This window comes from Sphaerodactylus townsendi, linkage group LG06 (genome assembly GCF_021028975.2).
Source record: "Sphaerodactylus townsendi isolate TG3544 linkage group LG06, MPM_Stown_v2.3, whole genome shotgun sequence".
NCBI classification, from domain to species: Eukaryota; Metazoa; Chordata; class Lepidosauria; order Squamata; family Sphaerodactylidae; genus Sphaerodactylus; species Sphaerodactylus townsendi.
The window spans coordinates 94,597,509-94,616,456 of record NC_059430.1 but is presented as its reverse complement, the minus strand read 5'-3'; the positions used below and the strand labels follow the sequence as shown (position 1 = coordinate 94,616,456).

The 18,948-nt window shown below is 45.2% G+C and overlaps 1 protein-coding gene across 3 annotated transcripts in view; it reads right to left on the bottom strand.

Moving 5' to 3' along the window:
* Nucleotides 1–18,948, bottom strand: part of LOC125434599 (RH-like protein) — a 24,752-nt gene extending 5,804 nt beyond the window's left edge. Inside the window, exons 1-6 of one of the 3 annotated variants that reach the window (XR_007244805.1) lie at nt 18,573–18,948; nt 14,340–14,526; nt 9,741–9,891; nt 6,722–6,869; nt 3,386–3,552; nt 425–562 (exon numbers count right to left, since the gene is read on the bottom strand). Coding sequence is in view for 1 of the 3 variants with exons in the window: in XM_048500127.1 (XP_048356084.1) it covers nt 425–562; nt 3,386–3,552; nt 6,722–6,869; nt 9,741–9,891; nt 14,340–14,526; nt 18,573–18,735 (954 nt within the window). In the remaining 2 variants the exon portion in view is untranslated. The remainder of the gene's footprint in view (nt 1–424; nt 563–3,385; nt 3,553–6,721; nt 6,870–9,740; nt 9,892–14,339; nt 14,527–18,572) is intronic. The other 2 variants (XR_007244804.1, XM_048500127.1) reach the window with 2 other exon arrangements.

The following is an 18,948-nucleotide window of genomic DNA, read 5'->3' as shown; positions in this document are numbered from 1 at the left end:
TAAAGATGCTCCACCCGTACATGCTGGCAAGTACTCTAATGGAGCTTGAACATTTCTGGGCCCCATGGGTTCTGTCATTTGAGGGGAGGTTTTAGGGGTCACTGGATTTAGGGGGGGCTCAGATATTGTGGAGGAAGGGAGCATCACCTCCCAGGGTCAAACAACTGGCCTAGTCTCTTGGATTTCCTTGAAGTTGAAGAATGCCTGTAGAGGGCCCCCAAATGTTGCCTTTGGGGCTGGTTCCAGGACCTCCACCTACTCTTTATCAGTTCCTTCAGCTTCTCCTCCCAGTATGGCAGAGCCAGGACCTTTGCATGTAATAAACAGATCTCTTCCCACCAGCAAAAGAATCCAGGAATCCTAGTGCTAGTGGCTCCTTCCTATCTTACCTGAACTGGATGGTTTGAACATTGTTAGGTGTTACCTGCAAAAAGACAGACCCCAGTACAGAGACAGTCCCAGCCAGCAGGCCCAAAGTTATTGCGATCCAAGGATGCTGGATGCTGGATGCTGAAAAGCCAACAGCAACTCCACCGGCCAGTGTGGAATTCTGGATTTGGGTCTTTGGAAAAAAACAGAAAGAAGAAGAAAAGTAGGTTGTCAACCTTGAATGGCAGTCTAATGATGTTTAGAGATTAGCTGGTGCAGCTTTTTGAGGAAGGGAGATCAGTAGTGGCCCAACCCATAGTTCAGTATGATGGAGGGTACCATCAAGTCACAGCTGACTTATGGCAACCCCATTCAGTTTTCAAGGCAAGAGATGTTTAGAGGTGGTTTACCACTACCTGCCTTCACATGGGCTGAGAGAGTTCTGAAAGAACTGTGACTGGCACAAAGGTCACCTAGCAGGCTTCATGTGGAGAGGGATGGAATCAAACCCAGTTCTCCAGATTAGAATATGTTGCTCTTAACCACTACACCTCACTGCCTTTCATTAAAACTTCTGTGCCCTGGGCATTTGCGGCTTCCAGGTGTTGGTTTGTCTTGGCCCCATTCCTCCTTGAGCCCAGAGCTATCAATGGGCTGTCTAGTCTGTTGACTTCACCCCTGTCTCTTTGCCCTCAGGTTTACTGGTCTTGCCTAATCTTGCCCCCAACCCCAACACAGCTTGGCGTTTCACATACTTCACAAGGCAGAAATATATTTGTAACTTTGCAAATACAAAGCATGACTCACAAGATGTATCATGTTAGCAGTTAAAAACATGAAGTTCCTATGGCTGCCAGCTCCAGGTTGGGAATTTCCTGGACATTTTGGCATGGAACCGAGGATGGGGTTTGGAGAAGACAGGAGAACGGATCTCTGTCATTTGGAGATGAATTGCAATTCTGGGAGATCTCCAAACCCCACCTGGAGGTTGGTAACTCTCTTGAGCACAAATAGCTGGGGCCAAATTAGGGGCCTGTGATGAATCATGGGGGGGTGGGTATATGCTACTGGAAAATTCCTGACTCTCACCTGGATTTATATCCCCCTTCCTAATCCTATTCAGTTCTTAAGGGCTTGATCAGATGAATTTCTCAGTCTTCCCCTCTTTAACTGACCTTTTCCATTGGTGACTTCCATTGGGGATTTCAAAGGGTTAGCCATGCAAATTTGTCATAGCAAAATAAAACAAAAATCTAGCAACGTCTTAAACTGCAAAAGGAGCTTTTTTGAGTCAAAGCTTACTTTGTCCAATAGATATGTGATGGAAAACCCTCCTGGAGAATTTTCATGAGGTAGGTTGGGGAGGTGGAGGAATCAAAGCTTGGTGGAATTTCACCATGAACCTTTCATATGTAAGTGTCAAAGTAAGCAGAAATATTAGTGGGGGTATTCTCTTTTAATCTACAGATTATTTTTCTGCATCTCGAGGGAGCTCATTAAGGAAGTAGAAGCCCTGCATTTGTCTGTGGGTGACTACTTTATGCTGTTTTCATTTGAGGCACCTATCTACAATAAGAAAATGCAAATAGGGGAGAGATTATTTGCAGTGCAATCATAGGCATCCATACTCAGAAGTAACTTCACATTAAGCGAGTTCAGAGTTGCCACAGTGGAAATATACACATCTGCCTTTTCCTTCCAGGATTTTATACATTTTCAGGGGCTTAGGCAGGTCAATGTAGGTGAAATGTGTGAATGGTTTACAGTTTTGCAGATTGATGGAGCTCTCTTGCACCTGTTTTGCTCCTGGATCTCACCTGCTCTCAACACTGTGTGCTTCCTTGAACATGCTCAGTCCTCACAAAGGAATAAGGGGTGGGGGTTAGAAGTGGATTCTCTTTTTTGTTAATTTACAAAGATCTACTTTTCTAATCTGGTGAGCAGGCTTTGTTTCCCTGCTCCTATACATGAAGTCAGCTGGGTGACCTTGGACCAGTCACAGTTCTCTCAGAACTCTCTCAGCCCCACTTGCTTCTCAAGGTGTCTGTTGTGGGGAGCAACACTGAGACTCCTTAAAGGGACAGGAAAGCAGGGTATAAAAACAACTCTTCTATTGCTAATACTATTGCTACATATTTGGGGGGTGTTCCCCAAGTATACAGATGCTTCTTACTTGCCTTGTGTACATGGCCCAAACATTTTACTATTAGATATTGTAGAAAATAAAGAAATATAAGACTTTCCAAAGGTACACCTACAGCCCAATCCGGGGGGAAGGGGTGGACCTACCTGTGGAGCAGTTGCAGGTCCCCGTCTGTCTGGTGCAATGGGGAAATGCATTGGCAGAGGCCCTGAAACATGGGCAGTCGGGTGTCCCCCAGCTCTGCTGCAAAAGCCAGAATTCCTGGTCATGGCAGAACTGCTCTGGCATCCAAATCAGATGCCAGTGTGGGAAGCAGGGTGGGGCATTCCTGGGGTTTGCAGCCCGTTGCACTGCTGTCCTGGCCTTGAATTTATTCCATCCTTTTGGATGGCCTATGTCCATTGGTTCCAATGGAGGGCTTTTGCTCTTTTCTCCTTCCCTGAACCTCTGGAAAGCCCTCTGGAGGTGATGGTGCAGTGTAGCAGCAGCATTGACCTTGGCCGCCGCCACAGTCTGGATCGGGCTGTTAGGGTTCCCCAAACTGCCTTGGCAAATAGCAGGAGACTTGGAGAGCAGTGCTTGGAGATGGCATAGGTCAGGGACAATGTAATGTCACCCTAGCTCTATGGCTTTCACTATAGAGACTAGGAAGATTGCCAGAGCATCCCTGTGTGGAGGCTGTTTTTCCTTCTACTCTTTGATTCCTAAAGTGCAGGACATTGGGACTAGAGATGGCCTCAACCCAGGCAGGTAAGTGGGAGGACTACATATACCTTAAAATTTAATTTTAAAGAATTTTTGAAGCAAACACATTCCTTCTGAAGAGTCCTGCTTTGGGAAGAATTCCCACCAGCTAGACCTGTTCTCACTTACCATGTTGATCTTTCCGTCTTTGTTGGTAGCCACCGAGAGTGCAAAGGCAGTGACGGTACTTGAAGCAATTGCAAAATAGGTGTTGTAGATGGCAACACTTTTGTCCCCCTCATTGTTGATCAGGACTGAATTGAAGCTGGGCCAGAATATCCAGAGGAAGAGAGTACCTGGTAGATTCCCCCACCCCAAGAGGAAAAGTTGTCATCACTGCCCTTGCAAACCTTTCAACTCTTCAAAGTCTTTCTGTAGGCAGCCCTCTTCACTTCAATATCCACCCACACCAACTATGTACAAAGCCAATATTATAGGTCAGCCACCAAGAGGCTGCCATTTACAGGCTGAAATCCTGCAGCCTCAAAACTCCATTAATGATGCCATCAAACTCACTGTTGCTATGTAGTGGTTTGAGTGCTAGACTAGAACCTGGGAGATCCTTCTTGCTATGTAACCTTGGACCTGTCATTCTCCCTCTGCTTAAGCTACCTCACAAGGTTGTGTTGAGGACAGAATGCAGGCACCTTCTCCAACCCCGGGGTCCTCGCACTAGCAAGATGAAATATTTAGGCAAAACTTCTTCCTCAGTATCTTGGCCTTGAAAACTCTAGCCCCAATGACTTCAATGGCACCTGTGTCAATTCTCCTTTCTCCTTATCCTACTATCTGAAACTGCTGTCAGCATGAATGGGAGTTCTCAGAGAGAGAAACCTGTATGATTTATGTGGGCCTCGACCAATGTTTCTGAAAAGACAAAAGGCTGGTAGGCAAGCCAGTCTCTTGAAAGATCCTGTTAATGCCATGATGAAACTGCTGGTTTTGTTTTGTTTTAAAGAATACATAGAGACACTCTGGATTTGATCCAGAACCTGCAGTTAGATCCATAGATGCCCTGCCTGCAAAGGGCCTCTTTAGGTATACCCCTGAAATTTTCAGTTCAATCCACCACATCCCTCTCTGCCCTGGAATCAGTCCTTGCAGTGTATACACCACTCATCCTAACCCTCAGAAATGACTGACATTTTTCTTGTCATGAGTCAGTATTAGTAGCTGGCTGAATTCAGACCAACAAGATCATGAGTACAATTTATTCAACTAGTTTTGGGGGGCTTTCTTGGCAAACAAAAAACCCCATAATCCTCCTTCATTTGCTTTCTTGGCAAACAAAAAACCCCATAATCCTCCTTCAAATTTGTCTTTGATGCAGGATGCAAAGAACTGAGAATATGTCCTTTCAAGGCAAAGCTCATGCAATGTACGCTATTATCCTGAATGGGTTAGGGTTGTTAGCTGTGGGTTGGGAAATGCAAGGAGACCTTGGGAGGGGGGAGGGGGGTTTGGGGAGGGACTTCAGCAGGTTACAATGCCATTAGAGCCTACTTCCAAAGCAGGCATTTTCTCCAGTGTGGTGTAGTGGTTAATTGCAAATGGATTCTAATCTGGAGAACCAGGTTTGATTCCCCCACTTCTTCAGCTGAGTGGCGGAGGCTTATCTGGTGAACCAGATGTGTTTCGGCACTCCTACATTCCTGCTGGGTGACCTTGGGCTAGTCACAGTTCTTCGGAACTCTCAGCCCCTCCTACCTCACAACGTATCTGTTGTGGGGAAAGGAGCTTGTAAGCCACCTTGAGTTTCCTTACAGGAGAGAAAGGTGGAGTATAAATCCACTCTTCTTCTTCCAAGGAAACTGTTTTCCATTATCTGGAGGTCTCCAGGACCCACCTGGATGTTGACAGCCCTAACTAGAGTGGAGGTTATCTAATCCTGAGTCCCTGGTCTCTATTGCTGGTGAGCAAATATGAAGCACTGGCTTGTTTTCCAGACGAAATGTCATGATGAGGCTCAGTGGGAGGGGAGAATCTGTGGAAATGGTCACCTCCTCTCTCCATCAAATGCATTAATTAGGGTTGCCCACTCTGGCTTAGGAAATTACTGGCAATTGGGTTGGGGTGCCTTTGAGGGCAGAGTCTCAAGAGCAGAAGGAACTCAGCAGCGACATGGCACTCTAGGCATTCTGTTTCTCCTAGATTTGATGATGTATCATACAGCCTGTCCTCGAAATCTGCCGTTTTCTACAAGGGAACTGACCTTTGTCATTGGGACACTACTTGGGAACTCCAGACCCCACATTGAGATAGATACAGCTGAAGATCATGTTACTTGCAGGGATCCCTGTTTGCTATTTTCCCGTGTTGCCCTTGGTCTTGTGTTGTCTCTCTACATGCCAAGAGTGAGCCAGACTGCTCTATGTTTACACACACAGAAAGAGGAATCCAGCCTCAACAGAGTAAATATATCTTGCTCAGCAATATTACCCTTACAAAGAAACAACAGGTGCTAGTGGCTTGTAATTTATTTTAGGCATGTGAGGTCGTATGGACTGCAGCCGGAAGAGGCGGTGCAAACAGCAAACTGTTGTTCCACAGGCATGTCTATCAAAGAAAGGAGCTGGCTTCAGGCTGCTCCCAGAAATGCTCCTGATCTTTTTCTTCCTTCTTCTGTCCTTCTGCTGCAGGATCAGGCTACACAGGATGCTAAGAGAATCCTCCCAGCATTTAAAAAAGGTGCACAAGGGCCCAATTTGGATCAGGGACCGAGGGTGGAGAAGGGAAGAGAGGAAGTCTGAAGGGCTTGTTTTTCTTTATTGGACAGCTAATAACAGCATCTGGGGGTCATTTTACTGGACAAAACCACACAGAGGAAAAGTTTACTTATTTACTTATCCACTTATTTCGATATTCACACCTCATTCCCCCCTGCCCCCTGTATTGCTGACAACATTGTTCTCTCCTGTTCCATTTTATATCTGCAACAAAAACACTGTGAGGTAGGTTAGGCTGGAAGCGAATGACTGGCTCAAGGTCACCCAACAAGCTTCCATGGCACCAGTGGGGTTTCGAATCTAGATGTTCCAGACACTTATCCGGCCCTCTTAACCGCTACACCATACTGGCTCTTCCCATTGTGGAATAGATCCTTGGCTTTTTCTCTCTTTTGGTTATTTACTCTATTTATCTGCTGCTTTTATAATCAAAGCAGCTTTACAAGAATGTGAGCAGATAAAAGCAGCTACATTAGAAACCACCAACACCAACTACTCCTAAAAAAACAACATTCCCAGTGGCTGTCAGGTATTGCCCTGATCCCAGTTTGACCTGGAAGGAAGATTTCTCCGAAGAAGACAGCTCAAGGGGCAGGTCTGAGGAGCGCAAAAGTAACTGGGGCTTGCTGCAACCTAAGAACCTCCCAGAGAAGAGTCCTTCCTTCTCCACCACATTACATTCTAAGGAAACCAAATCAACATTTTAATTACCCCCCAACTGCACAATCGAGGGACTTACCTAGCATTGCAAACAAATGGGAAGCTGGCTTTGAGGTCTCCTTCTCCGCTTTCTGGCTCAGGGATGGATGATACAGCCACCAGGCTAACATCAGCCCAAAATAAGCCCCAAACAAATGGACGTACATCAAGCTTAAGTGGTTTTCCACCTGCCATTGATAAAGATAAAATTTATTCAAAGCCAGATATGGAGATACTGTGAACAAATGGAACCCTTGCAGGGGAGTCATAATCTACAGGGTGTGATTAACTCATCCCTCACTCTTTGTCTGATTCCTGTAGGTTACCCTCTTCCAATTAGGGTTTGCCAACCTCCAGGTGGTGGTTGGAGATGTCCTGCTGTTTCAACTGATCTCCAGGCAACAGTGATCAGTTCAGGTGGAGAAAATGGTCACTTTGGAAGGTAGGCTCCTCGGCATTACACCCCACGGCAGTCCCGCCCCTCCATAACCCCACCTTCCTCAAGCTCCACCCCCAAAGTCTCCAGGTATTTCCCAATCTGGAGCTGGCAACCATAATCCCCATACATTTCTCATGTGCTGAATTTATCCTGCATTCGTCCCTTTACTCTGTATGCCAGTGCACTGAAACAGGCCAAATGGGAAGAAAAGCTCTGCCTCCTCTCTTGGCCTGCTGAGCCGGTTTTCTATTTGCAGGGTGTTCATCACCGAAGAGCCTTTCACAGTGTGGCCCTCCCCTTCCACTTGTGCTCTCCAAAGGTCCTTCCTACCCCTCAAGTACCGTGGTATTCTATCACTTGATTCACCTGCATGAGTGAACCAGGCATGGTGGGAGTATGGGAGGGGGTAACATGTGGGTGACAAAAGGTACATTCAAGTCAACATGTGAAAATAAGGGCCTAATGACATGATACGCTTCTCTCCTGAGTTTGCACAACAGGGAGTTTGCCGCTTGGAGCTCAATTCCCAAATACACAAGATCTGATCTGGATTGGTGCCACGGCTAAGGTGACCAGCTCCGGGGTGGGAAAATCCTGGAAATTTTGGGGTGGAGCCTGACAAAGGTGTGGTTTAGGAAGGGAACGGAGGAGCCTGAGCAGTTTATAATGCCACAAAATCCTCTTTCCAAAACAGTCATTTTCTCCATGTGAATTGATCTCTGTCGCCTGGAGATCAGCTGCAATTCTTGGTGATCCCCAGACCCCACCATGGCACACAAAAGAAAAAGGCTTCAGCCACCCCACCCCACCCCTTCCATTTTCTTGGACCTGCAATGACCCTGGGGGCACCATATGCCCTAATGGGGGCTTTACATGTACTGGTGGAATTCAGCAAGGTTTCCTTAATGCAGTGGTTCTCAACCTTCCTAATGCCGCTACCCTTTAATACAGTTCCTCATGTTGTGGTGACCCCCAACCCTAACATTTATCCATTTTGCAGATGGAGAACACTGATGCAGAGAGTCTTTGGTGACCCCTGTGAAAGGGTCATTCGACCCCCAAAGGGGTCGCGACCCACAGATTGAGAACTGCTACCCTAATGGTACAAATAACACTCTCCAGTGTTATTGAATCAGGAAAACAGTGGGGGAGCGGGGTGGAGGGGAGGCATAAACACCTTCTCCCCATATACTGTGGCCCCAATCCAGACTGGTCCTGTGTATGTCTCAGATTTGAGTTCCCAGCACTGAATGTCAGGAAAACATTTAGTTGCGCTTAGGTAAAATATAATGGGAGGTTAGATCCTAGAGCAGTGGTGGTGAACCTATGGCACTCCAATTGGCCATGCTGGCAGGGGCTGATGGGAGTTGTAGTCCATGAACATCTGACGTGCCATAGGTTCGCCACCGCGGTCCTAGAGTGACTCTAAGGACTGAAACAGACATAACATGGGAGGAGAATTGCCAGCTCTGGGTTGGGAAATTCCTAAGACTTGGAGATAGAGCCTGAGGAAGGTGGAGTTTAAGGAGGTGAGGAGCCTCAGTAGAGTAAGGGATGGGAAAGTTGACAAGAAGAAACTTTCTGGACAGGGAGAAACTGAGGCCCTTGCCACACAAACCTTTTAAAACGTTTTGAGGCAGGAAATAAGACTTTTCCTCAATGGAGTTCTACACTGTTATCTGTTTTATTTCCAGCCTCACAATGTTTTAAATGAATCCCCTTTTTAAATGATCCTGCACCCTAAAACGTTTTCAAAATGTTTTCACTTGCCATGTGATCTAATTACTATATTTTCCATGCTTCTGTGCCATCCCTGAATTTCCTCCTTGGCGCCATTTTATCACATTGCTGAGCTCACTCTATTCCCCTTCACCCAGTGACAAAGGGAGGGGAAACTACGCCCTACCTTTCCACACCTCTTCGCCTATTAGGCTCTAGTAGGGAAAAAATCAGGCTAAAAGCAGCCTGAGAAGGGGGATTTTCAATTGTGGAAATAGTTCAAGGTGGCAAAGAGTCACTCCTCCCCCTCCTAAGAGTTGTGGCCTCGATCCATATTAGACAGGGATCCTGTTTGCCTACTATTAATGAGCAACCCTCTGCCTGTGCTCCCCTGTTCCCCACAGATATACACAGGAGTGGTAGTGGGGGAATGGCAGTGGTTGTAGTGATGTCACTTCCAGACGGAGACCCAAAAGTGACACCAACATGCTGAACAATGCTCTAGTAATCCCCTAAATCTCTGTGACCTTTACTGCAGGGACCAGGGGAATTCCTAGAGTTGTGTGACTGATTTTGTAAGACTTTGCCCCCATAAGAGGGAACCTATTATTAGTGAAGGGCTGACAAGCCTAACATTTCGCCTCCAGCTGAATGACCTTTTTTTGAAGGACCAAATTACACATTTGAGTTCCAGATGCAGATTTTCAGTATCCCATGTAGGTTGGTCCAACTAAACTGTCCTGCTAATAATATAATAATATATTATTAGAGGCAAGAGAGAGTGAAAACAGAGCAACCCAGGTGCCAATAATTAACTCCCAAGTTGAAAAGAACTTTGAAAGCTGAGGCTGAATCCTTTTTCATTTGTGCCACATCTCTGTTGTGGTGAGGGCTACTGTACCTGCAGAACATCCATAGCAATCCATCGGTTAGCAGCAAAAACGGTCACCTCTATCAGAGCCATCAGGATCAATTGGATCGGATTGGCTTTCCCAAGGACAGCTCCAGCTGAAATCAACACCGTGGGGATGCTCATAACAGCTGTTAAGATGCTTTCAGAGAGGAACAACAGGAAAAGAAAAAAATAGCATTGCTTTGGAGCCTGGAAGAGATTTTTTTCTACAGATCAGGCAGAGAGGGAGAGAAAACTGGACTTTAAAGCATTGTTTGACTCCTTTTCTTTAACCCACTGCCCTGTTTTCTAAGCCTGCAGCCCTGGCTTGGGGCATGTGATTTGCTATTGTCCCCTCGTCTTCTCCTGGCAGCACACTGTTACTGAGAGAACAAGGACAAATCAGTCAGAGGCTGACAGCAGACATGGACATCATAGGAGGCTGCTGCTGAAAACAAGCTTGCTCTTCTTTTTCTCTTATCAGTGGAAACGAGGGAAATGCCATTGTTTTGTTTTGAATTTTGCCACCCTTGCACCAAGTCATTGGCTGGTATCCATAGGTGGAGGGAAGTCTGAAGTAGATTGAAATCAGATTATTCACCTTTTTGTTTGCTAAACACTGCAGAGGAAAGGCACAAAGCTGTTGTGTTCAGTAGTGGCCACGTATCTCTAGCAATATCCAGTTCCACCCTAAGGGCACACCTCGAACAACACTCCCATTGTATTTCATTCCATTACTTGTATGTCCCTCATCTTCTCTATTATCTATGTAGTTATTTAGATATTTCTGCATCACTTTTCTCCCCTCTAGGGACCCACAGTGTCTGACAGGTTAGCTCTCCCATCCCATTATGTCCCCCCCCCCTCCCCTCCACAAATCCTGAGCGGGGTCAGGCACAAATGCTAAACTTGCATGAGAGCTCCATGGTTTCTTTTTTAGTATTTCAAATTTAATTCACTTTTGATCAAATCAGTGGCGCTAGGACAGCTACTCCCCCTTCCCCCCCCCCCAGCAGAAGGAACAGATAATGCTGGGGACACAGATAGCAAAAGATACCCAGGTAAAAGGTAAAGCACCCAACAGACGCTCTGTCCCATGGACACATCAAATTGAGAACTCTTTCGTTATGGCAGGGAGTACGATAGCTTAGTGGCTTTGTGTATAGATCTCCAGGTAGTAGTCCTGCCTGGCCTCTCTGGCTTTATGAAAAAGATCTTGGGGAATAGCTACTGGGAAAGACCTTTCTCCGTTAGACCCTGGAGAGCAATCTATTGCTTCTAGACCAGGGGTGTCCAACTTTGGTGCTTCAGATGTTACAATTCCCATCAGCCCCTGCTGGCATGGCCTGGACTGATGGGAATTGTAGTCCATGAACATCTGAAGTGCCAGAGTTGGACACCCCTGTTCTAGACTAATATTATAAAGTCACTTCATAGATGAGCTTCAGGGCTGCAGACAAATATGTTAGGAAATTCTACCACAGACTTCCTGTGTAATGAGTTGCTTAGCTCTGCCAGTGAATGAGAAAAGGGAGGCCTTCTCATTACCAGAGGGTTATCATTCCTCAGCAGAACCACATGTTACAAGGGGAGTTTCTACCAGTACTGAAGAGGGGGAGGGAATTTGCAGTGAAGGAGTGATGGCTGGGCGGGAGTTAAGCACACATCCACCTTGTGGTCATTGTGCTTTATCTCTCCTTGGAAAACACACATCTGCCCCTTTTAGTCCTGCTTCTCCTTATTTTTTATGGTAGCCAGAAGTCTTGGGCAAATGGATTTGTTCCCTCCGCCCTTTCATCAAAAGAGGGCGCTTTGTACCATCCTATGCCTTCTGACATTCTTGCCAAGGAAGAATCCAGACCATCAGACTTGCTGTCATGGAGGGCTTTGTGTTTGATGTCTATCCTGATTTCTCTGTGTGCTCCCAGTGGGCTGCTCCCTTACCCTGGGACATTGAAAGCAATCTGACCATCAAGAAGTCTGCTGGTGCCAGATACACAACTAAGCCGACCCATTTGTCAGACATTCACCCACTGGAAACTCCCTATTTATTCGAGATGATCAATCACTGTGTTCTACTTTTTGTCTTTTGACGGAGGACTTTTTGACAGATAAATTGCTGGAGTCTGCTTTACTTGTTTAGAAACTGCATGCTACTTCTCCTGACCTAAAGTAAAGCCAAGAAGAGAGGCAGTGAGGTATGGTGGCTAAAGTGTCAGACTCCTGGGAGACCCAGGTCTGAATCCCCTACTCTGCCATGGAAGCTCATTAGGTGACCTTGGGCCAGTCATACACTCTCAGCCTACGCTACTGCATAGGAAGGTTGTGAGGATAAATGGAGGAGAGAATTATGCTGTAAGCAGCTTTAGGTTCCCATTGGGGTGAAAACCAGCAGATAAATATCTGAATGAGTGAATGCACGAAGATTCGCGTAATTCCCACAAGACTGGCTGGATGTCCTTGATTCTGTTAATCTATTCTATGCTAATAGTGTTGAACACTGAAAAATCTTGCATGCCCTTTTCTTTAAAAAGAAATCAATAGAGGCTTAAGCAGGAGCAGAGATACCAACATTTGTAATTACTTTCACAATAGGCTACATGTGTTGGTTAATGCACTCACTGAAATGCTTGTTCTCCAGCTAATGGACACATTTATTGTTATTATTGTTGTTATTATTTTGTGAAGGGGTTCAGAGAAAGAAGATGGAGTGTCTAAGGCAAGGCCATTAATTTTGAGATTGTAAATGTAACAGGTAGCTGTGCAAAAATATAATTCAAGGAATCTGCATCCAGGTATCAGCAGATTGCTCTCAGAGACACAGGAGGGATCTATGCATCCTTTCGAAGGTCCAGAGATCAACGCTATTGAGGAATATCAGCCAAGAAGTTAACATAACAAACTGGTGGTTGTTGTGGGCTTTCCGGGCTGTGTGGCCGTGGTCTGGTAGATCTTGTTCCTAACATTTCACCTGCATCTGTGGCTGGCATCGATCACAGAGAGAAGTGTGATACACCTCTGAAGATGGCAGTCACAGATGCAGGCGAAACACTAGGAACAAGATCTACCAGACCACGACCACGCAGCCCGGAAAGCCCACAACAACCAGTTGAGTCCGGCCGTGAAAGTTTTCGACAATACATGACAAACTGGATTCAGTGATCATTCAGCAATGGGACTTTATGTCTGTCCAATTACCCCAGACTACACCTGTTTCTGATCCCAAAGCAGAATATGTCTGCAAGGAAATCCTTTTATCTTTTCCTTTTCTCAGCAGTAAAGGAGAGAATTGAGCCTTTTCATACAACTGTTGGAATTACACTGGAGTGATGATTACACTAGGACTGGAGATACCCAGGTTCAAATCCCCACACAGCCATGAAGCTCACTGTTTGGTCCTGGGCCAGTTATTCTCTTTTAGTCTAGCCTACTTCACAGGGTTGCTGTGGGCATGCTGCCCAACTCCTTGAAGGAGAGGAACATTAAAAAAAGTTCTAGTTAGAGTTGCCAACCTCCAGGTGGGGCCTGGCGATCCTTCGGAATTGCACCTACTCTCAAAACAACAAAATCAATTCCACTAGAGCTGATGGCTTCTTTGGAGGTGAGCTCCAAAGTGGCCTTATATCCCACTAAGACCCCTCTCCTCCCAAAACCCTGTTGTCCCAGGCTCCACCCCAAACATCAAGGAATTTCTCAACCCACTTTAGAGATTCTCCATGTAAAGGGAGAAAAATCCGCTCAAAGGATTTCTTTTCAGTCTGATTCATCTTGAAAATATTGTACTTCTATTATTCCTGGATCCCACTGCCAATAACCTGCCCCTTCCTTAATCTCAGCAAGATTATATAAAGCATTACCCCTCAGCCCCACTTTTTGTAGCTGGTCTGGGACTCCAGTCTCATGGCTGGTCTCCTGCTTCTCTGCTTCATAGATCTGACTCCAAGTCTCCTTCCTCTGTCAGTTTCAGCTCCTGACACTTACATTGCTTCTTTGCTGCTGCCCTTTTAGTTTCATTCTCCAGTAGGTTGGCAGATTTACTGGGCAAAGGTTTTGTGTTGCATTTACTTGACATTTTTTCCTTTCTGTAATGCTGTTTTTGCTTTACTATGTTGCTTAGATCAATTTGGCTTTTCAATAAAAACATCTTTTTTATGAGAGTCTTTCCATCTTCATTTTCTCCGTTGTTGATCTGAATCTGGACCTGGGTGTACACAGGCTTAAGATCCCAAATACTGAAGGACTCACCATAAATGTGTTTTTTCCATGCTAGCCAGGGGATTGATGCCTTTGCCCATTGCAACCCTGACACATACAAATCTATTTGGTTAACATCTCCCATCCCCACCCACTGGCCTTTGAAGTGCCAGCAAGGAAGGGGGGAATATACTTGGCCCCTCTAATATCCTTCCTTTCCTTTTGGCTTGACTTCAAATCTTTCCTCCAATCTAAGGAGCCTTCCTCCAATTTAACTAATTCTTCCTCTGGAGGAACAGCTACGAAAGTTGGAGGAAAACTCCTTAGGCAGAAGGAAGGCTTTTTGGAGCCTTTCTCCACCTCAATCTCAGCTGCTCACAATTTTTAAAAGGCATATCAGTACACATTGACTACCTTTGAAGACTGATCCTCACTTTCCCATTTGAGAAATGGAACAGAAATCCGTCCACCATCACAGCCCACTGCACTGCCAGGGCAGCCAGAAGAAGGCTGAATCCAGTGCTGCTGAAGCCATATCGTCTCAAGAAAGTCAGGAGGAAGGCGAAACCAAAAAACACCATGATGTTGACATCTTGAAATACTGTGTGGCAGAGATGAATGTCATGTTGGACACAAAATCAACAGGGCAGCACTCATGTGTGACTTACTCCTACCACTGTCAGCTGTGCAGACAAACTTTGCAATGACCAATAGGTGGCATCATAGCATCCTTTGGATAAAGTAGGACATTAGCTCTAGTTGCATAGGGCATGTCTCAGTAGGGTAGCTGCTGCAGGCCACCTACCCACTTGTGTTGCATGGGTTTATTAGGGGTTACCACCTCCAGTGTCCATCCTAAGGTTGCCAACTGTACTGGGAAATTCTTGGAGGTTTTGGGCTTGAGTCTGGAGTTTGGGGAGGAGAAGGACCTCAGCATGGTATAATGCTGTAAAGTCTACCCTCTAAAATACTCATTTCCTCCTGGATATTTGATATCAGTAATCTGGAGTTAAGTTATAATTCTGGGAGATCTCCAGGCCTCATCTGGAGTTTGGCAACCCTAGCCATCCTTTGAACAACTGAATGGGGAAAAGAGAGCTGAGCATTTTCAAGGTGTATGTTGGCATAAAGTAAAGCCACATGGGGTCATTCCATCTACTCCTTCCTCTTTGGTAGTTTGGTGCCTGCTAGAGAGGGCTTGTTTGTTTCCACTATGCTCTGTTTTTACAAAATACATATTTCAAGGACACTCCACTGCTCTCTCATCAAAATGAAGCTAAGCTTGGTGGCACTGCCCCTTGAAACTTCTCACCATTCAAAATTAGTGTACTATTTATTTACAGAATTTGTACTGTTTATTTACAGAATTTGTGTGCCGACCTTTCCCCCTGTGAGGGCCACCAGGGCAACTAATGATTAAGTGCAATATTGGGGTAAAATTTGAGAGACTCGGGTTCGAATTCTCGCTTTGCCATGTCACGCACAGGATGACCTTAATCCAGCTGCTCTCCTTCTACCTGCTTTACAGTATTGTTAGAAGAATAAGATGGTGACCGGAAGAGGTATGTATACAGCATCCTAAACTCTTTAGAGAATAAACTGTACTAGGCAGAAAAGATCCTTTAAAATAAAAAGGGCCTACATCCAAGGCAATGCAATTAGGACAAAGCTGCAAGCCTCACACCAGTGGGAAGCTATTTGACCAACTGGCTCTGAGGAAACAAAAACATTGTATGAGCATCTTACAGGAGCAAAGACCTTTGGTTAATGTATTTTCGAAGGCTTTCACAGCTGGAATCACTGGGGTGTTGTGTGGTTTCCGGGCTGTATGACCGTGTTCTAGTAGCATTTTCTCCTCATGTTTCGCCTGCATCTGTGGCTGGCATCTTTAGAGGATCTGAAGATGCCAGCCACAGATGCTCTGAAGGTCCTCTGAAGATGCCAGCCACAGATGCAGGCAAAACATCAGGAGAAAATGCAACTAGAACACGGCCATACAGCCCGGAAACCACACAGCGCTCCAGACCTTTGGTTACTTGGAGAACTGCTGGCCTTCCCACTCCAGGTCTTCCTTTGTACCCCACAGCTTATTTTTTTATTTGGTGGTTGTATCCTGCATTTCTCCCCAATGGGGACCCAAAGCAACTTACACCTCCACCCTCTTCTCTTCCATTTTATCCATCAACAACCCTGTGAAGTAGGTTAAACAGAGAGAATGACTGGCCCAACGGCACTCAGCAAGCTTCCATAGCAGAGTGGGAATTCAAATTAGGGTCTCCCAGATTCTAGTCTGATACTCTTAACCACTGCACCATGCCTTCGTGGTAATTACATGGCAAAGTCCACCCAAGAGGCTTGGGAGGTGTCATGAAGAGCTAGTTTAAAAATCAGCCCAGAGCAGATGCTCCACCTGCACCAGTGATAAGCAGGCCATTATCATGTACAGCTGTTTCTGTTTTGGGGAGAAGAGCTCCTTAGCAGACAAGGTGCAGGCACCAGATCAGTTCTAGTCAGCACAATATTGCTGAAAATATACGGTGTTCTTCTCTTAGTAGGACATGTGACATGATGTCATGGAATGTGTTATTCAAGTCACCCAGGAGAAAAAAGGGCCAGGATAGGAAGAATGGTGTTGTTTAAAATACTGTTAATTTACATTCTCTGTTTTTATCCCCTCCCCTTTCTTTCATTCTGGAAGTTGAGGTGGTATGATCTGTGGGGCTCAGTTGTTGTCATTTTTTTAAACAAACCCTAAAACTGCACCAGTGGTATGCAAGTATAGTTCACACCACAACAACATACCTGTTCATTTTCCTTGTGTGTGTGTGCGCATATTGTGTTGCTTAAAGTCCCTTGACACTTCATCTAGAAGCCTTGGTCCAGACAGGAGAAACTCTTCAGAAATAGGGATTTGTTGGCACAAATGCAGAAGATTATTTTTTTGAGCTGCACATTTTAGAACTTCACATTGTGGGTTGCCCATTAAAAAAAAAACCCTGTTTGGTTTTCACTTAGGCATCAATCAGATCCAAATCTGCTTTGCTTTAACAAAGTTGAGCTTTCTAACTAGGGTTGCTAGCTCCAAGATGAGAAATACTTGGAGATTTCTGGGGAGGACCCGGGGAGGAGTGGGGTTTGGGGAAGGACTTCAAAGGGGTATAATGCCACAGAGTCTACCATTCAAAGTGGCCATTTTCACTAGGTGAACTGATCTGTCACCTGGAGATCAGATGTAATAGTGGGAGATATCCAGCTGCCAGCTGGAGGTTGGCAACCCTGTTTCTAATCCTGTGGTAAGACACAGTGGAGACCCCACACAACCATACTTGTAATCTGCCTTTGGTTCCACTGTGCAAGGCAGATTGTACATGAAAATAACAAATAAGTGAATGGATTTAGAAGGGTGTTATTCTCCTTAGGATGATACTGTTAATCATTACCAAGCCCTCTCTAGCAGGCACCAAACTACCAAAGAGGAAGGAGTAGATGGAATGACCCCATGTGGCTTTACTTTATGCCAACATACACCTTGAAAATGCTCAGCTCTCTTTTCCCCATTCAGTTGTTCACTTATAGAACACCATTCTACAATTTTTACTGTTTTGTTTATTCATACCCTGTTTTTCTCCTCAATAGAAATACAAAGTAGCTTATGTCATTCTCACATCCTTCATTTTATCCTTGCAACAACGCTGCCCCAGCACAGTTTAGTGTAGTCCCAAGAACAATTAACATCCTTCTAAATCCACTGAAGTCAGTGGTCTTAGAAGGGTATATAACTGTGTTTAGGATTGCATGGTTCATCTCCTCCCTGGTTCCCATCTATCCATGAGGCTACTGCTCTGAGCCATGCAAGGGTGGCCCAGTATTTGATGCTGGTTTTCCTGTCCTGTGAATGAATTAAAGACCACTCTGCCTCTCTCAAACAGCTGTGTTTGGGGTGGAAGTAGGGTAATAGCTTTGCACTCCCTGCTTCATTCCTATCACGTGCTCAAGATGGCTTATTTGCTCACAGAACACTCTGTGGTTCTGTTATTTCCCCTCTGGCGAAACACTAGGTATTCTCAGTGCTGGAGTCTTGCCAGCTTTTCCATTCAGATCTTTTATTTATTTTATTGATTGATTGAGATGCACACCCTGTCCTATACGGAGGTCTCAGGACAGCTTACAAAATTAACAACAGTAAAACAAACATACATATATATATGAATCCCCTGCAGAGTCTTTTGAGGGGTTGACAAGCAGCGCGGGGGGGAGGGGGTATTCTCTTTGTTCTCATTAGAAAAGCTGGTAGGATCCAGCCCAATGTCTTTTGTACAAAAATGGTGGAATGAAATATGTTAGCTGGCTGATTATGTAGCTATTACTTGAGGAATTAAAATTCAATTAATGTGCATATATCCAGGAACTCCCAAGGGAGACATTGAAGGGTTTAAGATAGCTTCAAGCTGACAAGCCAGAGTTTCCAGTTATGACAATGAGTCTTGAAAGTCCTTTGTTTGACAGAATGACCCTCCACAAAATACTAGTATCCACTAAAGCTTGAGTTGATTGAACTACATTTTCCCTCTTAATTAAACTAAATCAAACTACCAATTGAAGTGAATAGAGGTCAGGGTACCTGTAAAAATACATCTGTAGACTTACCTGGGTAGATATCAAGGTTTCTTTGATGATCATATAAAACAAAGAAATAAAATATGAGGATGAAAGAGATTTCATACACGAGAATCAGAGCCGAGAGAAGAATTCGAAGACTTGGAGGGTACTGCGAACCCATTGTGCGGCATAAAAAAAGACCAGTGGGCATTAATATCTTTCCTTTGGTTTAAACGTTTCATCAGCCCCAAATGAAAAGAAAAATAAAGTAGCAGAGAAAGTCTGAGTGTGATAAGGAAGTCCTGAAGGTATTAGCACCAGGCAGCGGCCTCCTCAGTCCTTATCTGAAACAGCGGGAAGGAAGGCCTGACTTGCCTTGATGGGTGTCTGCAGCTATCAAGTTGTTCCATGCCCTGCAGTCAGA